Source organism: Azolla caroliniana, unplaced genomic scaffold, assembly GCF_043228905.1.
Source record: "Azolla caroliniana isolate FFs.n. ecotype wild unplaced genomic scaffold, voAzoCaro1.0.p SCAF_11, whole genome shotgun sequence".
NCBI lineage: Eukaryota > Viridiplantae > Streptophyta > Polypodiopsida > Salviniales > Salviniaceae > Azolla > Azolla caroliniana.
In genome coordinates this window covers 15,566,918-15,594,793 of record NW_028230446.1, presented here as the reverse complement: position 1 = coordinate 15,594,793, position 27,876 = coordinate 15,566,918, and the positions used below count along the sequence as shown (strand labels likewise).

Below are 27,876 nucleotides of genomic sequence, written 5' to 3'. Positions count from 1 at the left end.
ATAGATACTAAAAACTTGAAAAAATGGCATATGATAGCGTTATGTTATTATATTATTCTTTACCTTCCACACACATGGCAACATGTATTGAGGGTAGGAGACCATTCAGAAGTCCTACAAGACAAATGTGTGGGGGATCAAGTTGTGATATATTTCACCTAATGTGAATTGCATTTGAAACATTTGATGGAAGCATGTGAAAAGAATTACTATAACAATGAAAAAATAAAGAAGAATAAATTGAGCAATGAGGCTAGTGATGGAGCAAATCAAATGAAGAAAGTTGCAATATCCGAGACACACACCCGAGTACTTTATACTCTCTTCCAAACCAACAACTAGTAGTGCATGATACAGGAGATTCCAATGATACTTTAGTGCTGAGAAATATCTATAAAGAGCATGTTGATGATTAGATTGAAAGTCTAGAGTATCAACATTACCTCTCTAAAGAGGCAAGCAACCTATTATTATTTTGAGAAGCATAGGTTCAAACGTTATTATTGAACCTATGATTCACGGTACAACTATGGTAAGAAAAAGAGATTGTCTATAAGTGCAGGTTTAGATAGATCATAGAACATGAGGAAGCTCATTGCAGCAAATACTATTAACTAATAGAGGCTCACTGACGAAGGTGTGAAGAATAAATAGTACATGATATGGCGAGAGCGAAGAGAATGGGGATAGAGAACACAACACACATGGGTCCTCTTTTTGTTCCTACAATGAGAGTTGTGCGAATCGGAGAGGAATACATAGTTCCGTGTGTGTGTGAGACGAGAGCGCATTGCATTGGTGGGCCTGGGCCTCTCTTGTTATCATTTTGGGCTTTGCTCCTTTTTTTGTCCGGCGCGTGTGAAACGGAGGCGCCCGCCCGTCCATCCATTTGCGTTTTGCTTTTGTCCGGCACGTGTGAAAGCGGTGGAGCTCGTCCAGGGGGTTCGTTCTGTCCGGCACGTGTGAAACCAAACAGTGAGGAGCTTGTTCCAGAGACGACGCATCTTTTCCGACACGCAAATCAACACGCATACACAGTATGCCATCACCATCGCCATCGCCATCGCCATCGCCATCACCATCACCATCACCATCATCTTCATCTTCATCTTCACCCTGATCGGGAATTGCAGGCATTCCTTCATCGGTATGTAAACTTCTGATACTTAAAAACTTCCCTTTCAATAACATCTCTCTCTCTCTCTGTTTAGGCTATGAGATTAGGTTTTAAATGCTGAAAATTTATCGTTTTCGTTTCCGTGAGATACGTATCTTAAGGTTTGAATCCATGGCTAAGTTTCATAGACTGTGATTTGTAATTTCAATGCTTGTTTTTTGTTTTTGGCGTTTTTATGAACCAAACGAAGGTTCAAATTCTTGTTCATGCCCGTTTTATATTTCCATTGACATGATTACTAATAAGGGATGCTCATATTTATCAAGGAATGAATTCCTTTTTACGAATGAAGACGAAAATTCCTTGTTACAAATAAAGAAGAAGAATTTTTATTACAGATGAAAAACCCTTCTTACAAATTAAGAAGAAAATTCAATTTCACAATCTTCCATTAAATTAACACAATGGTCTGAACATTCCACCTGTCATATTTCTTTCTTTTGAAGATAAGGCCACTGACATGCCAAATACTAAGAAAGAAGGTATTTTTCATGATGAATTACATTCCTTGTTAGAAACGAGGAAGCTCATTTTCTTGTTAAAAATGAGGAAGATTGTTCTTTGTTAGAAATGAGAAAGAAAGCGAAAATCCTTGATATAAATGAAGGAAAGCATTGCGTTTTATAATCTCCCATTAAGTTAACTGGGAGACTCGTATGATGGTTGAAACATAGCTTTTTATAATCTTCTTTCATGAAGACATTGGCATTGACATGCCAAATAGTAAAAGGTTACAGTCATGAAGAAAGTTTCTTGTCAAACATGGACAAAAATCATAATTTGTTAGATACGAATGGGAGCATTACTTGCTAGAATTGGAAAATGGCCATGATGAAGAACGTTTATTTTTACACACATTTCACTAAGTTGACTTGGTGGGTCATAAAATGGTTGAATAGTCAATCCATAATGTCTCATTCAGAAAGAAAGAAACTGTCACTGGCAGACCAAATTGTAACAGAAGGTTATATTGATGGAGAAGAAAATTCCTTGTCACAAATGTAGATGTTCATTCCTTGCTAAAATGATGAAGAACATTCCTTGCCATGAATGAAGAAAAACATTTCTTGTTACAAATGAAAAAGAGCACTCCTTGTTACATTTTCCATTAAGCAGCATAATGATCATTGTTACAAATGAAGTAGAACATTTCTTCTACAAAGAAAGAACCTTCATGATTATAATTGTCCATAATGTTCAGATGGACCGATCTTGGGAGTCTTAGGGGAGCTGGCTGGTGCTTTCATATTGTAATGCAATGATAAAGCTAATGGTTATGTACATGAACAGTCATGAAGAGGAACATTCCTTCTTACAATCTTCCACCAAACTAACTTGTCGAAGAATCAACCATCTCTAGAGCCTTAGGAGGACTTTGTCGGCAGATTCAGTGAGCCTTAATTCGGTGCCTTCATATCATAAGGCAATAGTTAAGTTATGTCACATAAGGGAACTCTTCTTTGTTTCATATGCATATTTCATGTTGGAACTATTGAAGATCTAACATGTACCCTGTAAAATTTCATCGACGTCCAATCCAGTAACCGGAGAAGTTCATAGTCGTGAAGAACATCATTCCTTGGTACAATCTATCATCAAGTTAATTTCAGGGAATCATATAATAGTTGAATGGTTAACCATCAAGTTAATTTCAGAGATGGTTAACCATTCCTTGGTTAACCATCTCTGGGGGGCTAGCTATTGCCAATATATCATAAGGATATGGTCACATCCCATAACATTCCTCTGCTTTATATGTATGTTTGAACAGCGCTCATTCTTATAAACTTCCTCCAAGTTAACTTGGTGAGCCATGACCTGTGAATATTCAACCATCTCTGGAATGTTTGGGTTACTAAGTGTTCTCGTATCATAAGGTAAAGATCAGTTCATCGATGTTACAAACTTCCACCATAATAACTTGGTGAACCATGACCTGTAAATACTTGACTCTCTCTGGAATCTTTGGGCCCTAGATGTCCTCATATCACATATCATGAAGTTAGCTGATGGTAATTATATTCAAAGTTCAAGAACTTTTCTCATTCTATATGTATGTTTCTTGCTGGATTGTTTGGGAACCTATAGCTTCCTTAGTAAAAGCTCCTGAATGAACCATAGAAGCATGGAAAAGAGCAGGGACAAATGTCTATTCTTTAATTTACACGATCGAGTTTTTTGAAAGATCAAGACTTTTAAGTATTTATAATAAACTAAAATTTAAAGATTAACCTCGAAATTTCAGAAGATATAGATTTGCTTAATCATTTATACCCAGTGGGTCTTTGTGAATGGAGGTCATGATCACATAAAGGTAGTGTCACCTCTCATACCATAAGTTGATGACAAGTGCATGGTCATGGTGAAAAAAACATTCTGTTTTTTACATGTGTATTTCATGCTGGAACTATTGAGGAGCTACGAATTCCCCAGGGGAAGAAGTTTCTTGCTGATGATCACATAAAGGTAAGTGGTACCAGTGAAAGGCTAAATGTGCAATTAAGCTTTGAAACCTGCAATCAAAAGTTTGCGATTCCAGGATTTTGTTTCATGTTTTGTTCTCATTTATTGGAACATTTAACTTGAGTTGGGATACTGTTATATTTCTTGGCATAAATATTATGGTTAAACCAGACTTACAATTCAAAGAGTGATGCATCATAGTAATATTTGGTTATAGGTTATTTAAACACCATGGGGAATGTGATGTTCAATCGACGAACACCGCAGAACGGCCCACCTCCAGGGTATCCTCACTCCCAGACAACCCCTGTTGGCCATATCCCATATTATAGTAGTGGCTATCCACCACCTGATGTCAGAATGCAACATTATCCACATGTTCATATTCCTACCAATGGACAATCCCACATGACAATGCAATCAGGTCCAAGCCCACCTGTTACCCAGCAGAAAGTTATGCCTATACATAATGAGGTAAATGTGAACAAATCCACAGTACACTTGGAAAGAGATGAGGAAAACCCAGGCTACCATTTGGTAGCATTCACTTTTGATGCAGTTGTTTCGGGGAGGTATAGATGTTTCTTCTATGTATGTCAGTAGCTCATCTCATTCTTACATGCTTTGCTAACCCATTTTTCTTCGTTTTTCAGTATCTCAATCTTCTTTCGTGCAAGAGAGGGCCCAGATTTTAGTTTGATTGCACATACACATCGTTTTCAGCCAGTGAGGGTGCCATTTGAGAAAGGTTTAGCTCAAAAATTCGTGCAACCGTCAGGTTCAGGTGTAAAGTTGTCGGCCTTTGAATTATCTGATTTGTTGGAAGTCAAAGACGAGGTTTATCCTCTTGTATTGAGAGCAGAAACAAGTGAGAGCTCAAGAACAACCAGAAATGAGAATTCAATAATAATTGACACAAAAGTAGTTGGAGCCCCTCTGCCTAAACATGTTGGTGCCCAAACAACAAATTGTATTCTTGAAGAAAAAGAAGGTGAATTTTCTGTCAAAGTTATCAAACAGATTATTTGGGTGGAAGGCACCAGGTATGAACTACAAGAGATCTATGGGATTGAGACCGTTGATGGAGGCATCAATAGTAATGAATTCGGTAAAGAATGTGTTGTATGCCTTTCTGAGCCAAGGGATACAACTGTGTTGCCTTGCAGGCATATGGTAAAATATCATCAGATTTCCCTCTTAAGAAAATTTGATTGTTTATTGTTATCGTTGTGCATTCAAGCATTTAATCAGTGTAACTTGGTTGTGTAAGTGTAATGGGATTTAGCACATTCAAAACATAGTCTTGACGTGGTAAAATTCAGCTTGTCTCGTCGCTGTGAGCTGCTGGTCCAAACATGGAAAGCTTAATTTCAACCATTTCAAGTTAGAAAACACAAAATGTCTTAGGGATCAAAGGGTGTACATTTTTCTAAAGCTAGTTCAGATCTCACTTTAAGCCTCAGCCTTACATCCACAAACATAGAGGGGAAACAACAAAGGAGTTTAGAATGTTCAATAGAGGATGAGTTGAGAAATAACATGCTTCTACACACAATATTTATTATCATTATTTGGGTTTAACATTTTTTTGCCTGGATCTAAGCTTGGGTGGATCTAGATCATAATATTATATTGCATGAGCTGCATTGCTAGATGTTATGTTGTAGGGACAAACTCTGAAATTTCCTCAAGTTTTACTTATTTCCCTGAATGCCTCCAGTTTTTGATATTTCCCAATGGGTAACCTTCTCCGAAGACCAATTGTTGTGCTATTTGAGTGATTGTATGGTCAAATCATCCCTCATTTATCTCTTTTGGTGGTGGTGGGACTATCTGGTTAATGGTTTTCATTTTATTTTGTATCAATTCTAAACTCGGGTGGATCACTTGCAGTGCCTATGCAGTGGATGTGCCGATCTCTTGCGACAGCCGAATCAGATAAACCGTTGTCCTATATGTAGAACCCCTATAAGAAGGCTTCTTGCAATTGATATATCTAAGGGAGAAACAGTTACAGTATAATGTTTCTGTCTTACAAAACAAGCTAAGCCTTTATTAAATGTATACTTTTTGTTTATTTCTTATGCCAAGTGTTTATATATGAGTGTTTATATTAATGAAAACTTTTGTTTTGTTTTTTTCCACACATGGTTGGACGTCACAATTGTTGTAGTTTCTTGCAGCATCTACACCATTCAGCACTAAATGTTTATGATTTGTCAAGGGTGATAACAAAAGATAAAGGGCTCTAAGATGGGGAGAACTCCTGATCTATGCATTGCCAGGCTCTTGTCTGTCATTTTTCTTTTCATGCAGTAAATAAAAGGATTATGAGAAAATACCACAAGTTAAGAAGAATTTAGTAGACTCATTGGGGAGATTGATTTTGTTCCTCTTGTACGCAATGGTTTCCAAATTGGTGAGTTCCACATTCAATACATACTTTAGTGAACATTGACACCCTCTTCTCGAGCTTTGTTTTTAAGCCCAAAGTGGACCTAAGCAACAAAGGATCATACTAATCATCATTATACATCTTGCCATTGATGTAACATGTAAGAAATAATGAAATGGGAAAGGGCCAATTGATCCTTAAGAAGCATAAACAAGGAAGAGAGCTAGAAATCTTAGGTCCATGGGGACTTTGCATGATAAATGCTTTTAGTGTCATAACAATTGCCTCAAGTAAAAAATATTAGAATTTTTATTGAGGACTCATAATCGTCTCAACTACATTCAAGGAGCTACATTTGATTACAGTGTTCGTAGAGGTTGAGATATGTTATAACATTTTCAAATGCAAGCATATTTGGAAGATCAAAGAAATAACATATTATATTTGCAACATATTATTTGTAAGGCTCAAACATCTCATGTGTCGCTGCTCTTATATTGTAAGAAATCAAGTGCTTATAAAAAGATTTATGCCTCAATTAAGGATATTGATTCGAGCATGAGTAGAACTTCAATTTTTTTGGACTAGGTAACTAGATCAACAATAGTGAGTATAGATGCGATCTTGAAGCGAATTTAAATTGCATGTTGAATGAATAAATGATAATAATATAGAATTTCCAAATACATGTTAATTTGGAAATTAGACGTAACATACATTCCCTATAGGTGCATACACATACGAATTAAGGGGAGTAAATTTCTATTTATTTGCATTGGATAATGGATAGTTTGTAAGATGCATGTGGTTGATACCCTTATGTAACTTTCTTATTGTGAACTATACCAAATTTACACCTTTGATGAAGACATTCCTCCTTGATATCCTCATATTATGTAAAAATTAATATGGACATGGCTAAAGTACATTTAGTTAATCACAACTAATTGTGAAGAGGATATTTCATGGAAATGTGTTGGTTTTGGTATTACTTGGTTGTGAACAATCTCTTGAACCAGTGCATAACTTCCTAGAAGAAATTGACTAATTGAATTGAATACTACATCTGTGATGGAATCACTATAATTAAAAACATGGTGGGTAGTGGTAAAGCTTGTACCCCAACAATGGATTTGAATGTCAATAAACTTTCAGTTGGAGATACTGGTCTCCTCGACAAATGCCTTGACAATGTTGAAATAGACACACATCGTCAATACTAGGCGTGAAAATATAAGCAAAGTAATGCTAATAAACTACAAATGTAGGTGAAGATGACATTTAAAACACAAGAAAATAAGAATTTGCAAAAATATTGCGAGGAAGACAACATTGAGAATTATACAAAATAATAAGAATTTGCACAATGATAAGCCACAATGATTAAAGGCAAGGCTTGCATCCGCAATATGTCTAGAAAAGATGTCAAAGTTATAAACAACAATGGCACCATGTACTTGAATTCAACTTTTATTACATGTCAAAGCCTCACGAGTTTAATATTGAACAAGACATCAAACCGTTAACCTGGTTGAGACTTAAAACCAACACCATTAATGTAGCAAAGGATATTGAGATTTTATATATATGTACTTGAATCATGGTATTTCAGATGTGCTTTTGAGAAGCAAAAGTTTGAACTTACACTTGTATATGATGAACTCAAATGGTGCTTTTAGCATGCACTTAATGCTTTGCCTTGTCTAAGTTAGTGCTGTATAGCTCTTCCCCTTGCATGTAATGAACATGTGTGAAAGTCTCTTTGCACATTATGAAGACATATAATGAACAGTTTTGAAGCATAAAATCTTATAACATATGTGGATGAATCCATTGCTTCATCCACTACGATGAAGATGATTATTCGCCTGTGCTTTTTTATTGGCTATGGCAAACTCAAACCCTCTGATACGCGAAAACAAGTAGCAGAAGCTAGTGATGGGAAGAAGACTGTGACAGTGCTCTCAAATTGGTTCTTTTTTAAAGTAATCGCTTTGAAATCAACTATCTTTTAATGTTTGCAGTTGAGTGCTAGATAGATCGATACCGTTTTCAAATCAGACGAGGATTATGAAGAATGGAGGATGGAGGCTCTTGATGGTGCAAGACCATGGTTTTATTCACCACCGAATTATGTGCGTACATCTCATGAACATGATGATGATCTCTTTACCTAGAATACCACATACATAGTTAAAACGATAACTCGTCGCTTTCAGCAGATTTCTGCTTCCATGGTAATCAGAAACCAGAAATTATACGTTGAAAATCAATAGATATATATCATGGGGATGTAGCTCAGATGGTAGAGCGCTCGCTTAGCATGCGAGAGGTACGGGGATCGATACCCCGCATCTCCAGTCTTGTTCTTTCACATTTTTCCACTACCTTCTTCTTTGTTTGTTTGTTTCTTTTGTCTTAGTTTAGAAACGTTATGATTTGCGACAAACAATTGTGGGCGCGGTCTCGAGTATCACTCATCTGCTTTTCTTTCATTAGGGGAATCTCTCCGCCTTCACTTATATGAAACGAAAAATGAGATATATATGGTTGAAACAGATTCCGATTTCTCCAAAGTGTTGGAACATCCAATAATGTTTTCCTTTCTGAGGGATATATAGTAATCTGCTCGACAAAATCTATCTATGTAGAGTAGACACACGCATCCCTGCACTAAATGAAGCTTAATTCCACATTTCAAATTCGTTACATTTATGTATATTTGTTGGATGGAGAACCTTAAATTGCCTCCCAAGCAATGATTGATTGATCCATCACTTTAACACTTGTTTAATATGTTGAAGTGTCCGGTCACATCCATATTTTATTATGTGTGTGAAAGAGCAACAAATGACCATTTAATTATTTTTTAAAGGTCTATGCATAAGTGGTATTTGAGTGTGAAAATTAAAACAGATGGTTGTTCTCTTTTCGAGAAGAAATAGAAAACCGAGAAGAAGAGAGGGTGACTAGCATATCTGAGAACGCTACACAACAAGCTCGGTGTTCAACTCCTCACTTCAATCTTCCCACTCTGACCCCTGGGCTTTATCATCATGGTTTCTTCTCTCTTACTCATGTGTTTGTGAGTATAGTTGTCATTCCCTTTGGTATGTAGTCCCTACTTTGTTGGTAGTGTAGCTTTCTACATAGCTCTTTATTTCACCCTAATGTATTTTGTGCTTTAAACACGACGCTTTAAAGCACAAAATACATTAATATTTGAGTTTTAAACACGACACTTGTTGTTACACTCTCTCATGCTTCCAAACCTTTTTAATTGATTGTGACGTCTAGTTTTACTTCAGCAACAATGACAACCTTTATGAATGTTCTTCTTCTTCGTCGTCATTGTCAATCTTCTCCCGATCTTTCTTCACACATACACATACATCTCTCTTTGTTTTTGTGATGTAGATCAAGGTGAAGATATATTGACAATGAGTACGAGAGGATATGCCATTCATGTGGAAGTAGGGTTGTACTATGGCTACCAAAGTCTTGACTAACCATTGCGTTAACTACCATTGAAGCAAAATATAGAGTTGTAAGTCAAGCTATTTGTGAAGACACATGGATGAAAATGATATCAAAGGATCTCTAAGTCAAAGTACGAAGAGCACTAATTATTTAAAATGTTTATAAGAGCCCAACTTTGTTAGCAAAAAATATTGTTTTCCATGGAGGTACCACTTTGTTCGTGAGAAGTTCATCGAAGGTCCAATAAATTTGAACCATGTGAGAATAGATGAACAAGTTAATGATCTCTTCACCAAACCTTTACATAGAGAAAAGTTCTTCAAGTTTAGAAGAAAGTTTGCACTCCATGACCTTAACATGTGCTTGAAAAAGTGTATTTTTTGGAGAATGTCAATGCTGAATTCGGGTTCTATGAGGCTCATGTTGAGGGTATGTGGCCGAGTAATTCTATGCTCAACGGATGATGTGGTGATTAGGAGTTTTTTGTTGATTCCTATATACATCTTTTTTGCCATGCAAGTTGGCCTGTAAGATATGACCTATATATGTTAACTAATGGAAGTAGTTTTTTATCCTATGTACATTGACTTAACTAATGGAAGTAGTTTTTTTTTTGGAAAAGAAAAAGTGTATGTTTTGATGAATCTTGAATAAATCTTATAAAGAACAAGTTAAGAATTTAGTGAACATATGCCAAAAAAGGAAAATTTCCTTGAGTTACTACTATAGTCTACATAAGAAAGTTGATACTCGCGTTACGCGTAGAATATGCTAGGTATGGGCGATTGATACTTTTTTTGCTCTTATTATTTCCTCCTATTCTATAAATAAAAAAATAAAAAAATAAAAAAATAATGTATATGCATATTTCTTTGTTGAAAACATAATTTATGGTATGAGTAAAGATCATGTAAAGAAGTGTGGATGGCAACGTTAGGATATGACATGAAACCTACCAATTCATGGGAAGTGTATTTTATTTAAACATGTCAATTATCTAATTGGAATGGAAAATTTCTAACTAGGAAAAAACGTCTTCAAAATTCGTCTCATGCAATGTATTGATGACCACAAACAACAAACTTAAAATTGTGTGAGAGGAAATTGTGTGAGAGGGAGGTGGTTGTGATCTTATTTGTATTGGAAAACCCTCATCCACACGATGCAACTTATGATAATAGAGGCAAAACGAAGACTATAGTATATACCACCATGTCAATATATAAATAAATAAATAAATAAATATATATCAACAAATTCCAAGTTTCAAGTATTAAATAGAAAATTTAAGTTAGCTTTGAAGTAGTAGAATTGAGGACTAGCCATGAAAGAAATAATGTGTTTGGTACATTATTGTATATACCATTTCAATTATGGCATATGTTGTGGTTAGTAACTTAGTTTTCAATGGGCGTTTTGTAGAGCTACTTGTCTATGGACGACGGTGGGTACAAATTTGTTGATTTGAGTGATATGACACTCTATCAACATCTCTACACGTCACGTGAAGAATTTAAAGGCATTGGATGGTGGATGCCATCAAGTCCTACCAATTGGTTAGATATGTACTGAAAACCAATCATGAATTGAGAGTGTGGATTGTTGTTCCATGAGAGTGAGAGACTATACCATTGTAAAGTTTCGAGCGGTGCGATTGGCCTTCATCGATGGGATGCGTCGAGAACACGGAAATCCATATGACAAGCAAGGACACATTCCTCCTAACGCGATTCGCTCGAGGGCATTCCTATGTGAATGATGTATGTATATGTAAAACTCTCTCTATGTCTCTCTCAAGATGTACATATATACATATATCCTTCCTTATTTATGCTTACTCTCACAATGTATTATATATACTATTTATGTATGTACATATATACATATCCTAAATTCTAATGTTCTCCCACCCAACAAAGTGGGGTCCAAATTGATGAGATGAAATAAAAGACAATACACATACATACATACATACATACATATGTACTGAAATACAGAGACATACAGACAAGACAGACAGAGGTGCGCCTACACGACTTGAACACACACCTGCCACCCTTTTCATTTTCCCTTCGTCCAGGAATCGATCCATTCCAATTATATAAAAACAATCCCTTTTGATTCCCTTTCATCCATTATCATCATCATCATCTCCCGATCAGATCAAACCATCGCCATCGCCATCGCCATCGCCATCATCATCTTCACCTTCTGAATAGCTTGCAGTGTGTTCCTCCTTCTGCACATTCCCGATTCTTCCCGATCTTTGTCTGTCATACTACTTCAACATGCCTGAGGGAACCGTGGAGGTCGAGCTTATCAAGGCCCATGCCCTCAAGGATGTCGAGTTCTTCGGTAATCTACTCTCTTTCTCTCTCTGTTTGATCTCCTTACGCCTCTTGTTTTTACATATACAGCACCGGACATTCTCTGTTCCCCATTCCCCTTCTTTAATCTTCCACTTCTTCTTTGTCAATCTTTTCCTGATCTTTCTTTCTCTCTGGAGATTTCTTGGCTATTCCCGTAACACTTAATTATTTGTGGTCTTTGTTTGCAGGAAAGTCGGATCCTTATGCTGCTCTCACAATCGGAGGCCTGAAGCACAGGAGCAAGACTATCCACAGTATGTCATGTTTGCCGATAAATACATACTATTACATACACGCACATATAATTACATATAGATACAAGTCATTACGTATGTACATTACATACACTAGATACATACCATTACACCTTCATAGAGTTACGGACATACATGTACATTGTATGCATGCATAATATCACATACATGCATTTAAGTAATTGTCATTAGCAATACATTTTATTGGATGCTTGCAACTTACCCAGCTAATGATGGAAAGTGTATATCCTTGTTTCCCTATTTCCTTTTGCAAGATGGAGGAAGCAACCCTGTGTGGAATGAAAGCTTCCTCTTTGAAATCCCTAATGGACCAACTCAACTCGATATTATTGTATATGATGAGGAGAAGCATGGCAGTGATGATGCCATGGGTTCCGTGAGGTAATTGTTTCGACCTTTAACTCCTTGTTTCAAGTTATACGCCTAAAAAACACTGAAATACCACTATAACTTATTGGATATTTTCTAAGATGCCCCTTAAGTTTTCATGAATTACCGTAGTGTAAAATCTATTACTATTGAGACGTATCCTAGCAAGTTCGGATTTTGAAAACTTAAAACTATTCTGATAAATATACAAGTTTCCAATGTCAGTCCGTTTTCTCGTAAGTTTCCAATGTCAGTCCGTTTTCTCGTAAGTTTCCAATGTCAGTTCGTTTTTTGAATAATTTATACCAATGTGTATAAAATGTGTAAATGTGATTCAATCTGTCTCTTTTGATTTGCAAATTTGTGATCACAGTATCCCTTTGGAAAGCTTATTTGTTGCGAGACGAATTGCTCCATCTGCCTACAAAGTTCAGAAACCAAATGGCAAGTTCGAGGGTGAGCTCGAGATTGGCCTCAAATTCTTTCCCAAGGTTAGCATTGAGATAATATATGGCATATTCACATGGACAAATTTGCATATATCATATGATGACAAAGGCTTTTGGTAGTGACAAAGAGAAAGATGTAGAATCTCCATTTACAATTGTGTTGAATTGTAACCGTAGTTCTCATATAGAGGAGACCCATCACGCTATACATATATAGAGATATAGCAATCTATTTACTAGGCTTCCCGTTCGCAGGTTCATCATGGTGTTCTAGATCTTCACCTCTTGGAAGCTCATGAGTTATTGGATTCCGACACATTTGGTGAGTTATTTAGGCATATATTTAAAGAACAGTTTATAAGTAACTTATTGCCTTATTGCAATATTTCAAGCTTGTTTGATTTTTGGTGACCCCAGGAAAATCCGATCCCTATGCTGTTATAGTTTGCCACAAAGAACTCCAGAAAAGCAAGGTTATAGGAAGTATGTGCATTTTATGCCAAGGAAATCTCAAATTACTTGATAGTGTATGCTGTACAATATTTCAAGCATGTTTTGTTCTTCCTACTGCAGGAACTCTGAATCCAATCTGGGATGAACACTTCTTTTTCAACATTGATAATGAGGTGACAGATATTCTTATCAAGCTCTTTGACAAAGACGATTTGAGAGCTGACGATCCATTGGGAAATGTTGTGTGAGTCTGTTTATAAAGAAATATGCCGTATTTTGGATGATAATTGTTTGGATGAATGAATGACATACACACACACACGCACACACACACACGATTTCTGATCCCGGTTTGGATAATACATTGGGAAATGATGTGCTAGTTAAATAGTTTTACTGTCGAATGATTTATAGGTAGATCCACATTTATGATCCTTTGCATATTGAATGATTAGATAGCAACTCAAGCTATATGATTTTTAAATCTCTTAACAGGGTTCCATTACACAAGGTCTTCTCAGAAGGTTCTGTTCCTCCATTGAAATACAAGGTTCTGGGTTCCAAAGGACAACCACAAGGAGAAATTGCTGTAGCTCTCACCTTCTCTCCCACTGTATGTCAACTAATAATAATATAATAATCTTCTTTCAGTATGGTTTTTTTTGGCAATTTCATTCTAAACAAACCTCTTTTCTTGTTTAAATCTTCTTCATTTTGAACAGGCCTAACAATTGAAGAAATCTAGTCCCAACAAAAGATGATTAAGGTGTTGATGGATGTCATATGATGTTTAACACTTCTTTGTGAAGTGGATCAGTGTGTCGATGCTACTGTTTACTTGGTTATAAGAATGTGTTGTGGTTATGGTTAATAAAAAAGAGGATGTTTACACTTCAAATTCTTCTGAAAAAACAACTCTTTTGCATTAATATGTTTTTCTGGTGGTAATGGATTGAGTCAAGTGATGCAGAATAGTATAAATAAAACATAGATGTTAAAACATTTACTTATCATCTGCTCATAATGTCATCAGAAAAGGTGCTTGCTTATAGGCAATGTGTAATGAATTTTGACTTAGCTCATCTTTTGTGCAACATGGGACGGAAAGTTAAAATCAATGCAAAATGTGGTCAATCAACATTATGTGGCATCATCCACGGTACACAAAGAATGAACGATCCATGGGATGTAAAGTGGATAAACCAGATTGACACAATCCATGAGGCACAAGCAGGTATAACAACTTGATCTGGTCATGGTATAAAAAAATTGATGAACCAAATTGATGCAAAACACTAGGGCCTATCATCTTCATTAAAACAACTATAGTTCTTGGGAATGCAAGAGAGAGTGTCTCAAGCCTCTGAGCAAGGATGATCTACCAACCGTCAATGTGCTCAACCCCTATATTCTGCAATGGCATCAAGTAAAGAAGTGCAATAGAGAGATGAATGTGTATGGGTTAGATGTAAAGATAAATTGGATTTACTACTAGGGTATGGCTCTACTATGTGGTACAAAGAGATAGCCTCAACTTTAACTTGGGCTTGGGGAGTTTTGATGGCCTTTCACCTAAATGATCCATGTTTTTGATCTCTCGCTTAAATAAGAGGATAATGCCCATCCGTATTCTGAAGTTATGGACGAGAAGTTATATGTGTTATATGTGATCTCTTGGTTGTAGACCGTGAGTTCAAATCCTAGTTCCCGAAGTTAAACTTTCATTGTCCTAAGTGAAGGCAAAATTTGTTGGAGAGAGACCTTGCTCTCAAAATGCAAAACAAAACTATATTCTACTCCATAAACCAGCCTCTTTTCATTAAAATATGCATCATGTTTGAGGTTACCACAAATGGCAGTGTAGTAGCCTCAAACATAGATCTAAGCTCGGTTCACTCAATTAGTTTTGGTTGGCACAGAACTGGGGAAGGACAAATTGATACCCACTCTATTGCACGTGGTGGAAGAAAGCATCACAATCACAGTCTGTCTAGGGTATGGAAACCTAACCTCACAATGCATATCCTCTTTGCCCTAATCTTTGTTAGCTCCATCATAGACACACACCCTTGCATCAAAGACTAAGCCAATAATGTGTGTGGCAGTGCAATAGCCTACACTCCACCTCTAATTCCTAAAGCTTAAAAGAATTAATTTACTGACTACATACATAACTTTAGTCGGTGGTATATAGAGATTCTCTACTTGTTAGCATTTGGCACTCGAGTCGTGCTATAGCTTGTATCACAAACAATTTACAAGGGCAGTTACATCGAAGCATCCAAAGATTTTGCATGCTTTGATGCCTAAATCACAAGACATTGCCACGACATCAATTTTCGCACTCCATGTAATACAGCAATGGATTCAAAAAATTTCACTAACATAAGCATTTGGGTTATCATGTAATCAAATACTGATTAAGAATGCCTCCATGTTTGTATCTAAATATTGAGGGAGAGCGAGCGAGAGAGAGAGACTAAAAAAAGAAATCCGGATATAATATATATATATATGTGCATCAAAGTGTATACATTACTGAAGAAGTTGAGTTTCATAATGAGATTTTACTGACTCTCGCCAGTGGTTAGGGATTCGGGATTGGGCAATGTAGAAGAATTTACTCGGTTAGGGTTAGGGTTAGGGTTAGGAGTAGGAATAGGGGTAGGGGTAGGAGGAGAGGTGGTTGGCGTCGGCAATCTCTTCTCGACCCGGTAAAGAGAGACTTCCCGGGCGACACGGCGCCACTCCGCCTGAAGCATGCTAGATGTACACATCCTTTATTGTCTTCTGCGCTTCTTCTTCTTCTTCTGGTTCTTCTTATTCTGGGTCTAATTCTATTTGTCTTTCTTCTTTCTGCAGTAGTGCTGCCCCATCTCTCTCTGTGTGTCTGGTATGTGGTTGGTTTTTATTTACAGTCATCCCCCTGTTTTGAGGAAAGAAGGAAGAAAGATCACCAAATACTATGGGCTACATATCTCTCTCTATATCTCTATCTATGTAGTCTCTAGAGTATATACATATGTACATATCATAACACACACTTTACCCACCTACGTTCGATAAACTATTCTCGAGAAATCAAATGTTGAAAAGAAGAAGAAAACTCCCCGATGCCCATGGAAAAAGAAGAATTCATGTGTCCACCTCATCTTCCTGACGAATCGGGAGATTCATGTTGATCGAGAGCTTTTCTTGTTGTTGTGCATACAAACCTCACGAGTACCTAGCTTTCCATTCTCATGTCACAAGATTTTGTACACGCATGGATGAATTTCGGAACAGACGGGTTTGGGTATTTCTCTCTTAGGTCAGTAAGAAGTACAATGCAACCCCTACTTGGAATCTTCTTGAGGGTGGAGGTATAGATACCTCCAAATTTGAATTGTATTTGAATGAAAGCCTTCGAATTTTGAGATATCCTATCATGTGACTGATCCATTGGTTCATAACTGTTTTCATGTTGTTCTATACAATGCCATCATGACGATTATGGACACATTTGGTTGCGCATGAAAGAGATAGAGGGAGAAACTTACATGAGCATTTGATAATGTTCCCTTAATTCATGCATTGTTGCACCCAAACCATTTTTTCTATACATATTGTGTCTATCATCCTGGCATTCGGAAGTGTTTATGACAAAAGCACGTTGATTGGCATTTCCTTAACCTAGAGTGATTTGACTAATAGGGTCTTTGGAATAATTCCAATAATAGAGTGTTACATGCATAGCCTTGAGGACCAATTTTGAATGCTAACCTAAGGGTAGAATTAATTGGAAACAGATTATCCTTGAATTTAAGGCACTTGTAAGAATCTGGAACTTGAGGCAAGACATGATGATCGAGGAGCCTTACGTATTATTCAATGACATAAAGGGGACAAGTGATCTCCTTCTACATGGCATCTTGAGACACTCTAGATACTTAATTGGTGAGGCAACACTAGTAGTTTATATTTGTTGTGTGACTAACTACCAAAGTGTAATACCTCATCTTCTATATAGCTTGCACACTTCGTTATACCATCATATACATAATCTTCTTCATAATAATTTAAAAAATGGTAGCATGCATACATCATGGATGGGTCACCACCCCTTGGATGCATTAATAAACTAATCGCAGAACATAACATGTTTGTTAAACATATTTGTATGTTTGTTGGAGACCAACTCTTAGCACTTAGAAACTCAAGTGAATACACACTTCATGTTCATTGAAAGTGTTAAGGCCCTAGGACAAAACAATTTAGTAAGAGAGGAATAAAAGTTAGTTTTTGACTTGCCTTCTGTTTTTCTTCACTTTTTATTCCAGGCTCGATCTGTCTCTATCTCTTTTGTTTCTTAAATGCTCAAGTCAACCTAAGACTCAAGAGCTAATATTTTATAGGGTAAGTAGTTTGATGAATTACAAGGGTTATTATTCCTTGTATCATCTTAAGTTTAATGTGTTAAGGAGAGAGAGAGAGAGAGAGAGAGAGAGAGAGAGAGAGAGAGAGAGAGAGAGATGACGGTCTTCTAAGGCCAAAAATTGGCCCATGAGACAATCGGTGTACAACAAAATAGGGTATTTACCCTATCATCAAAATAAATAAAATAAAACTTAGGGTTGTCGTTTATGGTCCATCCAATGCAATATGGGTTTATTGAGGGAAGGGACATCCTGCATAATATTTTGAATGTGTAAATGATAGTGGATTATGCAAAGGAATCCAAACAACAAATTGTAATGATACAACTAGACATCGAGAAGGCATATGATCATGTACGTTGGTCATTTATTACTCAACTTATGTCTCATATGGGTTTTGGGGAAAGGATGTTTCGAATATCATTGTTGGTGGGATTAGTCGCAGTGTCACACATTATTCTAAATGGTGGAGTTACTAAGACGATACCATTGAAAATATCACTTAGACAGGCATGCCCATTGAGTCCATTATTATTTGCAATTGCTACACACCCGATTTTGGTGAAGATGTATGAGTTGGCAATATGTGGGGAAATAGTTGGATTAGCTCTACCACCAGGGAAACAATTGATAGATCAAGCATTGGACGGTGATTCGTTTTTATTTCTCAAAGAGACACCTTATAATATATCTAAAGTTGTGGAGGTGTGGAATGTGTTCACATCGGCGTCAGGATTGCATATAAATATGCGGAAGTCGATGCTCATTAGATGCATTGCGAGTGATCTGGTTGATCTTGGATGGGGTGGCCAAATATTACATCAAGGGAATGTGTGTCAGCACATAGGTTACCATATTGGTGTTGACATATCATCATCGCAAACTTTGAATTGGATATCGGGAACCAGTTTGGACAAATTTATGCATTGGAAGTCTCAAGCATGGTCATTTAATACTCGGTTCAAAATGGTACAAGCTATAATGATTCCAACGATTTCATATTTTTTGCCATTATTACCGTGGACAAAGAAATTACTTGATCATTTAGCTCGCTCACTTAAATATACACTATGGAAGAAAGAACCAAACCTTGGTATGAGTTGGATATCATGGAACAATATCTATACCCCAAAATGGTTAGGGGGAGCTGCTTTACTAAATTTAGAAGATCATATGGTTGCTCGAAGATTCAATCTTTTGAAAGGTATGTGCATATGTACCCAACCTTGGCAGAAATAATTAGTTATTGTTGAGGATACTGCCAGTCACAACTGGTTCACAGGTGTATACACTATGGAAGAAAGAACCAAACCTTGGTATGAGTTGGATATCATGGAACAATATCTATACCCCAAAATGGTTAGGGGGAGCTGCTTTTTACTAAATTTAGAAGATCATATGGTTGCTCGAAGATTCAATCTTTTGAAAGGTATGTGCATTTGTACCCAACCTTGGCAGAAATAATTAGTTATTGTTGAGGATACTGCCAGTCACAACTGGTTCACACGTGTGCGTATGTGGGTGCAAAGATCGAGAATGACAATATACAGACAATAGAGTACCAGAAGTACAGAGACACATGATGTTTACGAAATTACGTGGAACATTCGAAATGGGGAAAAAACCACGGGAGCCCACAGACTCTGAACTATCTCACTATCAGTAAGAGGAATACAATAAGAACTTCCAAGGCACCAACCTTGAGTTCTTCTTCATCTAAGCAGATGGTTATGGAGAAGTTACTCACTCTCACTCTCTTACACTAACTTAGTTACAGAGGCCACAACTCACTATAACTTTTCAACTAACTCATAATGATTGACCTAGTAGATGTATTTATACTAATACAACATTTAGAGTTATTTACAAATATAGCCCACAAAGGGCACATTAACTCTATTTACAGATATAGCCCCGAGTCGGCTTCAACTGATTCCTCTATTAGCCGAATCGATTCGGATTTGATTTTCGGCCATGACCGAATCAAACAATCAATTGATTTTTCGGCCTCGGTCCAGTTGCTATCAACTGATTCGGTTCTCCCTTTCTTCGACTCGTGTTCCTGTTCCCATCCGGAGGGACCAACTTTCCCAACAATTATTTTGTAGAAAAGGTTGGTATGTAGCATGGGAAAACGAGAATTATAGCTTTGTGGTGTGGCATGTTGTTAATAGTACCCAACCATTTAAATGTTGAGAATCTATTATGGTTCAACAATTGGTGCTTTCATGGCAGTGATGTTTGAATTTGTTTAATTGGAGGCCTCCTGAGTGCAAAAAATATATAAATTCCTTGGCAGCAGAGGTGTTGGCAGCTTCAAGGATATTACACTCAATTTGGGTCTTTCTTCTCCCAATTAGCTCCACAAGACCCCACCACAAGCCTCATTCTATAGACTAGAACTATTTGGTTTTCATGATAGCAATTACTAGTATATATGTATGTATTTATCACATCATGATTTTTATTTGTAATTTAATCATGTTGTCCAAACAATCTCCATAAACTGGGTGAGAGTTTGAGTGTGAGAAAATTGATTGACAACAAATTTTCTAATCTCTCTTGCCAATTTCAAAATTCAAAAACAATTTAAGTTATCTTTCCAACTACCCCACCAACCAATAATGTAATTCTCAACACATGCATCGTCAAGTGTCACTTTCCAAAAGGGACATTATGATTTTCGGATTTTCTTAATAAGGGTAAGGCTCATTGAGAGTGAGCCTTAAAAAATGGTCAAAATACCAAATTCTTGTGATTATTTTTCCAAGTGGTGGGGGTGGTTGGAGATTCTTGCACTTATAATTATATAGCCTAGCGCACTTCCCAAGACATGTAAAGGTTCTAACCCCATGGTTATAGGCCTCAATGCACTTCCGCAAGATACGTAAATGTTCTTGCACTTCATGGTTTTAGTGCGTTATATGACACCCATAACCTTGACTACGGATATCTACAATCAATCAAGAAGATCCTATTGGCGACCAATTATGTGATGTGTCCCTAGTGTCTATCACACTCTCCCTGTTTTAGTTCATTGTAACTCCACTGTTCACACATGGTAATTCATTGATTATTATATTCATGTATGATATCCAATGTGAAATTCTCAAATATGTAGATGATGCAACATTTGCTAAGAGTGATTTTTGTAAACAAATGTTGTTGGGAACTCCCTTAATTGAATGGAAGCAAAAGGCACCATGAAGCTTTCCAAATGCAAAACTTGAGTCTAACTAATTCAGGATGTTATGGAGTAATCCTAAGTGTAATGATAATTTTCTAGCATATGAAAGGTTCATCTAGTTAGTTTAGCATGATTTCAGACTTCTTTCATACTAGCTCAAACTTTTCATAAACGCACATGAGCCTCCACATTTATCCTAACTACGTAAATTCTATCAATTTTATGCATTAAATAAGTCATTCAACAGTTAATATTCCTTTTTCCTAGTTGTTCATCTACGATCCCTTTTTGTGACCTAATTTCAAATATGACATCCAAAATAGCCAACGAGTACCTTTCTCTCCTATGAGCATAATAATTTCTCAAGGGCGATTATGGCAAAATAATAAGAAATGAATGCTACCAACTAGATTTGTCCACTAGATTTCTCGAGAAAAATAATGAGGAAAAGCAAATAAGGACGCATGGCATTCAAGTCCACAAAGGAAGTAGGTCATTTAAATTTTACACTAATGGGAATCCATATATTCTTAGAGTGTATTTGGTTCCCCCACATTATCAAGAAAAGGGGTGCCTTCTTGGCTCGCTTGTTTTGCATTGCTAGATCCAATTACTTGCAACCCAAACAACTCACATGAAAAACATGATTTATTGCCTCCTAACTGCACTTCAATAAGTTTTAACCCACGTTTAATTGTCACATTACCTGTGTTTATGTTTTAATATGATCGCAATTTTTGCCCTTCATAAAAAACTCCTAGATTTCTATTGGGTTTTTGTGGTCTCTATTATTGTTTTGTTTTGTTATGGTCTGTAGTATTATTATTTGTTCCATATAAAGCAACCAAAAAAACCCACCATGTCGCATGAACCCCTTTGGGGGAGACTTTTTGCATGTTCACTTCTGTACAAAAGAAAAAAAAAAGGAGACTTTTTGCAGAGCGATCGACCACGATGTTTGTCCTGAATGTTTCAATTTGAGAGAGAGAAACAGAGACAGTGACAAAGAAACAGAGAGACAGAGAGAGAAACAGAGACAGTGACAAAGAAACAGAGAGAGAGAGAGAGAGAGAGAGAGAGAGAGAGAGAGAGAAACAGCGAAACAGAGAACTCTGCAGGTAGTTCTAATGCCAACCTTAGTCGTTCTCAAATCCCAAATTCTTGCTTTGTTGCTTATGGGTCATTGTGTCATCAGTCTTTACTTTGTTGCTTATGGGTTAAATGACTGTTCTCTAATCGATGGAATTCAGATTGATCATCAATCTAATGACTCAATTAAGAGTGATTTAATGTTGTTTGGATACGTCCATGATTGAAATTTGATACTATGTTGTTGCCTTTGAGTTATATCATCATTCTCTAATCAATAATGGATGGATCCATAATTGACATTTAACTTCTTAATGTCTTTTGGATACATCCATGATTGAAATTTGATACTATGTTATTGCATATGAGTCATTTCATCATTCTCTAATCAATAATGGATCGATCCATAATTGACATTTAATTTCGTCCGGTCTTTGGGCCAATCTAGACTCATATCATGCCTCCATCCAAGAAACCAAGAAACTACTGGAACTTTTTTGAGTGGGTTATATCAGCATTCTCTAATCAATGGTGGATTAATATAATTGATAATACTTTCTTATTGTTTTTAAATCAATACATAACTTACATATTCCAAAAATATGCATTTCATGTGCATGGGAGAAACCACTAAATGCTGAATTTAGAAGCCCAAGTTCTGAATCATGCAACATTAGAAACTTTGAAATCTGTCAATCAAAAAATAATCTTTGACTGTCAAGGATGAAGATAGATAAAAAACAATCTTTGGCTTAAATACATTTGCATACATTCGAGAACTATCTATCATGGAACATAGATAAAAAAAAGAACCTTTTACTGCAAGTGATATAGATTAATATGCTATATTACTTTTTAAATCCGTTTACTTTGCCATGCATCTGTGTTTCATGATCCAGACAACAAATTTTGAATTTCCTTGCAAATCTCAATTCCTTGCTGTTTCATCACCTACACAAAATTTTAAGTTTCAACAGTGTGATTATACAGCCAACATACAAAAGTCGCACCTCTGGAATTACTATAACATGATTCAAGGCAGTGATGTTCAAAAGCCTCTAACTCTGGATGAACATGCCAAGGTAACGCGAAATAGCTTTTTCATCATATGATTAATATCACAAAATGAAACAATTTTGTATTCATTTATAAATCATATGAAATCAATTCCATCATGATCATATCTGCCCAATGTCCAATGACCCTTCATATCATAAATTATTAATATTCGGAAAATTGGTAAAATGCAGATGATAAGTGTCCCATTGTGATGAGAAACTTACATCCTAGGTTTTATTGATTTTGAAATAAAACAGATTGAAGAACTCTACAGTGCCTTGGGTCCTCTTGATAATCATCATCAAAAGTTGTATTGCTCTGAGGCATGCCTGAGGAGATACTTGCAAGCAAGAAATTGGAATGTAAAAAAGGCGAAACATATGCTCCAAGAGACTCTCAAGTGGAGGAAGTCCTACAAACCTGAAGATATAAGATGGGTAATGTCTTATTTTTCTTTTTTGTATACATTGATTCTCCTTTTTTCTCAGCAAGATTGTAATAAGATGTTTTGGAAGCACTATACATACACGTGATGTCAGGTTTTTCATGCTTCAAATCAACATTTCTTTGTATATGTTTTATATACCTTTACAAGAACGTAAATTTACAGCATAAGTAAATGAGGAAGAAATGCATAGTTTACAAATGGCCACAGTTTAAAACTCCATATAGATGATTAGGGTACCTTATGAACAATCCAAATATGTATATATATTTATATAGAAACCATAAGGTAGAATCATATGTGGAAAGAAAGATGTGCATGAACCTTCTCAGATGCAGGCTAAATTCTCTATGGGATCTAGCCGACCTGAAAACACCCTATTTCAAGCATACATGATCTGGAAATCGATACAAATACTGGCATCACGTATTTGCCTAATCTTGTTGGAAATAAGACAAACACACTCATGTTGCATTGAACCTTACATCAAGATCATATAAGAGCACTAACGGAAGGAGTGGCAAAAAATGGACAAAATCACAACAGGCATATCCAAAACTCAAAGATGCATGAAGGCAACAGAGAGTTTGCCAGATATTAACTATTTTAATTTCAATAGGTGCAACATGTGCAAGAGCACAAAAAAGATCAGCCAACTCCCTCCAAGTCTGAAGCATTTCCTTTATACACTTTCACTTAGTGGGGTCCATATATGTCCGGCTGAATTGGTCTTCCCCTTGAGTGTTACTATTTACAACAACCTTACCTTGAAACATAATTTCAACAGTTCTTAAGACAATTAGTACAAATCATAGCTGCGAAAACACGAACTTCAGATCTTCATATCTTCAGTTTTACTAATGTAATAACAACTAGCAAAAGAAGTATAAACCTCACAAGAAACAAGAAGAGAAGGCCAGCCACAGCTATGTATGTGCCAATAAATGGAGTTTGGGCCAAATAATGCACTTCCTGTATGTGATGTGAAATCAACATAATGGACAGCATGCATATTTAACTTATGTAAAACTTAGTCAGGCTCATTAAGTTCATAAATATGGTCTGTGTGACTTGGTAATGCTACTTTTTGGCGAAAAACTTAGGTTAATATAATTCAGCCCTACCCAAGAGGCTTGTGCTTGAAGTACAATTTTCGTATGGAAGGTGTTTTGTAAAACGAATCCAAAGCTGCCTTTGCCTTTAATGTTTTCTGTCCCTCTTGACATCTCACAAGTTCCCAACTACTGAAAGAATGACTATATGATACCTCAAGTGCCATTATCTGAGCAGTAGAGGCTTGGGCGTTTTATTTTCAACAAAGACTAAAATACCTCAAAAACCATCCAAAGTTGCCTTTAAAAAATTGAGTCCCTCTTAACATCTTCACAGCCTGCCATCTACAATACGAATATGACTGTATGATCCCTCCTTAAGTGCTATGACCATGAGTGACTTGAGCTTTTCATTTTCAACAAAGACTAAAATACCTCAAAAACCTTATCAAGCCAGTAAAAGCCTCACAATGCGTGAGATTAGAGAGAACATAAGATATATAACTGATGCTTCTGGTATAATTTTTATTTTGTGATACAATCTGCCAATAAGCTCATGAATTTACACAGGAACAAGTAGCAGAGGAATACAAAACTGGAAAGATGTATATGGCCAGATTTACAGATAAGCTTGGAAGACCAGTGATCATAATGACTCCCAGGCTCCAAGTCTGTTTTGCCAAAATCTTTTGCTTAAATCTCTCACATGATTCTTGAATGTACATAACCTGTAATTTTGACATTCAGAACACGAGCTCACCTGATGGCCAAATCCGGCAGCTTGTTCACATGATGGAGACTGCAGTCTTGCATTTGCCTGAAGGCCAGCAAAAGTTTTTGTGGATAATTGACTTTGAGGGTTGGTCAGTCTCAAAATCAACTCCTATCAAAACCGTCAAGGAAACTGCACATATTTTACAAAACCATTATCCAGAGAGACTTGCAATCGGCATCATGATGAATGCACCCAAGATATTTGAATTCACTTGGAAGGTACCTAAGTTCACATAAGTGTGGTAAAATACTGAATTAGATTCTTTGAAAAACTATGGTATCTTGTTTTAGGCTAAGTTCTTGCTCTGTTGCATTGCCAGCTGTGGAAGCCTTTTATTGATCCAGTGACTTACGAGAAAGCCAAATTCATTTACTCAAAAGATACGAGGAGCTTAAAACTCGTTGAAGAGATTTTTGGGAAGAATATACTAATAAACTTAGAAGAACAATATGACCACAGCGCATTTGGGCAGATGATGCAAGCCAATGACTTGAATCGGAAGGCATACTGGAATCAATCCATGAATCAGGTCTGATTTTAGGAACCGTCAATGTATTATTAGCGCCAAAATTAGTATTAATTGTTTGTTTCTTTGCAGTGATTTTCATTTCAATCAGTTAAATCCTGCAACGAGGATAACAGGGCACTCAACATGCTTTTCTTGGAAAATAACCGAATTCATTCCTAATTTTCTTTGGGGCCAGGTCAACTGTGAAAGCAATAAGACTTAAACTCCAAAATACTAATCCATTTGAGTATGTCATGGATCACGCGAAAACATAGAATACTTATAATTGGGTATTCAAGAAAATTCACTCAATACCTTCTACTACCTGTAGCACCTGAAATTATAAGATGCAAAATCAACCACGAGAATCGTGAATAAATAAATTCTGGTGTCTGATGTATCCATGAGAAGACATGGAATGAAATAACCAAGAAATACTAATTACACTTGGATGGATAAGCTGATTATCATCTAAAACACATCACATTTGATTCTCCTCTTTTCTAACAGAATGGAATTACATTCACAGCATCGAAAAAAAGCTTACATTATGCCAAAATTCGCCTTAAATTTTTGAGATTGAATGATTGGATGCCTCCAATGTTTGACACACTTCAAATTTTGAGTAAATAAAAATGCCACTTTTAGATTAAATGTCTTTTGGTGACTATTCTTTCAAACAATGGTATTCAGAGAAGCAATACCTTGAGCAGTATTGAGTGATGAGAGTGATCATCTGTTAACTTAAACGCATGAAACAGCACAATATTGGGACATAGTTTGGCACATAAATGCATAATGAAATCAACTTTTGAGAAATTTTAGCATTAGAAAACCTTCAGATATTGAGCTACATCTTAATTTCATTAATGCAGATTTAGATGAAGATTCATTACCTGCAATAGCTTGTGAATTTTGATTCAAAGTGGTCATCTCTACCCATTAACTGGGAAAACACCAAATACCCGAGTGTTTATAATAAATGAAGCAAAACTTGAGATGCTTTAGAATAAAAACTTCAAACATTTCCCGTGAAAGCATAGTGAGTAAGCAATTTGAAGTTTCAACCAACCTATGAAGCAACCTTTTACTAGAAGTCATAAGCATGTTCATCTAAAAGCTGAAAACGTATAAACTATCAATACACAACCGCATAAATGAATAAAAACCTGAGCTTGCACATGTTACAAACACATAATGACGCCAGTATTGTGATGTTATAGAATAAAAACATTGACAATTGAAGTGTGGGGGTTTCCAACCTGGAGTAGCTTGTGAAGCTGATTTAAAACTGATGATTGTGCTCATCAACCAGCTGAGAAAACGAGAAATCTTCCATGCATAATCAAGAAAATTTTGAGATGTTTCAACCACTTGATACATAATGAGGCAATTTACAAGGTGTTTTCGAAGAAAACCTTGCAAACGTTGAAGTATTTATCATTTTTGAGGTGCTTCAAAGCGTAGTGGAGAAAAATCTGAGACGTTTTCATTATCGACGTCTTTTTGGGATTACTTTGTGAGCGTCAACTAGATGTTACTGAATAAGCACCAAGAACAGCCATTGTTTGTGGCAAGCGTTGTATGCTTCATTATGTGATTCACAAAAACACAGAATTAAAACTTCTTTCGTACTTACAGATGACAGTAAATATTTGATCGTACTGTGCAAGATAAGTAGTTTCCACATTACATTACAGGGATAACATTGTCTGAGCAAAGAGACTGGACATCACATTAGGCAGCAGAAACCTTGGAAGAAGGTTATGCAGAAAGTCGGTGTGCAGTTTGATGAGCTAAGAAGAGAGACAGATCAAGAAAGTAGAAAATAAAATAAAAATTAAGACGCGAGAAAGAGAGAACCAAGGGAAGGAATGCTGAGATGAATTGCTGGCTCTGACCGGATGGAGAAGGAG

At 36.4% G+C, this 27,876-nt stretch overlaps 3 protein-coding genes and 1 non-coding gene across 8 annotated transcripts; all 4 read left to right on the top strand.

The window, feature by feature from the left end:
* Nucleotides 1–987: 987 nt before the first annotated feature.
* LOC147857979 (putative E3 ubiquitin-protein ligase LUL2) lies at nucleotides 988–6,100 on the top strand. Of its 5 annotated transcripts, none has more exons than XM_087327120.1 (6): nucleotides 3,423–3,491; nucleotides 3,611–3,643; nucleotides 3,858–4,212; nucleotides 4,294–4,813; nucleotides 5,534–5,701; nucleotides 5,814–6,100. In XM_087327120.1, exons 3-5 carry the CDS (start codon nucleotides 3,872–3,874, stop codon nucleotides 5,660–5,662), a joined length of 990 nt encoding a protein of 329 aa, XP_087183246.1. In that variant the 5' UTR covers nucleotides 3,423–3,491; nucleotides 3,611–3,643; nucleotides 3,858–3,871; the 3' UTR covers nucleotides 5,663–5,701; nucleotides 5,814–6,100. The 5 variants fall into 5 exon arrangements, with proteins under 5 accessions (XP_087183247.1, XP_087183243.1, XP_087183246.1 ...); XM_087327119.1 differs by having other exon boundaries at nucleotides 3,593–3,643; XM_087327121.1 differs by lacking the exons at nucleotides 3,423–3,491; nucleotides 3,611–3,643 and adding an exon at nucleotides 988–1,147.
* A 2,222-nt stretch (nucleotides 6,101–8,322) lies between these two features.
* Nucleotides 8,323–8,395, top strand: TRNAA-AGC (transfer RNA alanine (anticodon AGC)). Its single transcript has one exon. It is a non-coding gene; the product is annotated as a tRNA-Ala (tRNA).
* Nucleotides 8,396–11,717: 3,322 nt separating this feature from the next.
* On the top strand, nucleotides 11,718–14,328 carry LOC147857977 (synaptotagmin-4-like). Its single transcript, XM_087326664.1, has 9 exons — nucleotides 11,718–11,870; nucleotides 12,073–12,138; nucleotides 12,414–12,540; nucleotides 12,902–13,019; nucleotides 13,233–13,299; nucleotides 13,395–13,460; nucleotides 13,551–13,674; nucleotides 13,926–14,043; nucleotides 14,153–14,328. Exons 1-9 carry the CDS (start codon nucleotides 11,804–11,806, stop codon nucleotides 14,156–14,158), a joined length of 759 nt encoding a protein of 252 aa, XP_087182790.1. The 5' UTR covers nucleotides 11,718–11,803; the 3' UTR covers nucleotides 14,159–14,328.
* Nucleotides 14,329–23,071: 8,743 nt separating this feature from the next.
* LOC147857976 (uncharacterized) lies at nucleotides 23,072–26,484 on the top strand. Its single transcript, XM_087327230.1, has 6 exons — nucleotides 23,072–23,203; nucleotides 23,438–23,617; nucleotides 25,248–25,346; nucleotides 25,425–25,670; nucleotides 25,772–25,981; nucleotides 26,051–26,484. The coding sequence occupies exons 1-6, from the start codon at nucleotides 23,150–23,152 to the stop codon at nucleotides 26,051–26,053; spliced, it is 792 nt and encodes a 263-aa protein (XP_087183356.1). The 5' UTR covers nucleotides 23,072–23,149; the 3' UTR covers nucleotides 26,054–26,484.
* Nucleotides 26,485–27,876: the final 1,392 nt, after the last annotated feature.

Bases quoted from the DNA above. Each gene is read 5' to 3' on its own strand.
- LOC147857979 (XM_087327121.1), top strand. From the start codon at position 3,872: ATGGGGAATGTGATGTTCAATCGACGAACACCGCAGAACGGCCCACCT. The intron at 4,213-4,293 runs GTATAGATGTTT...TTCGTTTTTCAG, and splicing joins GATGCAGTTGTTTCGGGGAG to TATCTCAATCTTCTTTCGTG. The intron at 4,814-5,533 runs GTAAAATATCAT...GATCACTTGCAG, and splicing joins TGTTGCCTTGCAGGCATATG to TGCCTATGCAGTGGATGTGC.
- LOC147857976 (XM_087327230.1), top strand. From the start codon at position 23,150: ATGATTCAAGGCAGTGATGTTCAAAAGCCTCTAACTCTGGATGAACAT. The intron at 23,204-23,437 runs GTAACGCGAAAT...GAAATAAAACAG, and splicing joins CTCTGGATGAACATGCCAAG to ATTGAAGAACTCTACAGTGC. The intron at 25,347-25,424 runs GTCTGTTTTGCC...TTTGACATTCAG, and splicing joins TAATGACTCCCAGGCTCCAA to AACACGAGCTCACCTGATGG.
- LOC147857977 (XM_087326664.1), top strand. From the start codon at position 11,804: ATGCCTGAGGGAACCGTGGAGGTCGAGCTTATCAAGGCCCATGCCCTC. The intron at 11,871-12,072 runs GTAATCTACTCT...CTTTGTTTGCAG, and splicing joins CAAGGATGTCGAGTTCTTCG to GAAAGTCGGATCCTTATGCT. The intron at 13,020-13,232 runs GTTAGCATTGAG...TCCCGTTCGCAG, and splicing joins GCCTCAAATTCTTTCCCAAG to GTTCATCATGGTGTTCTAGA.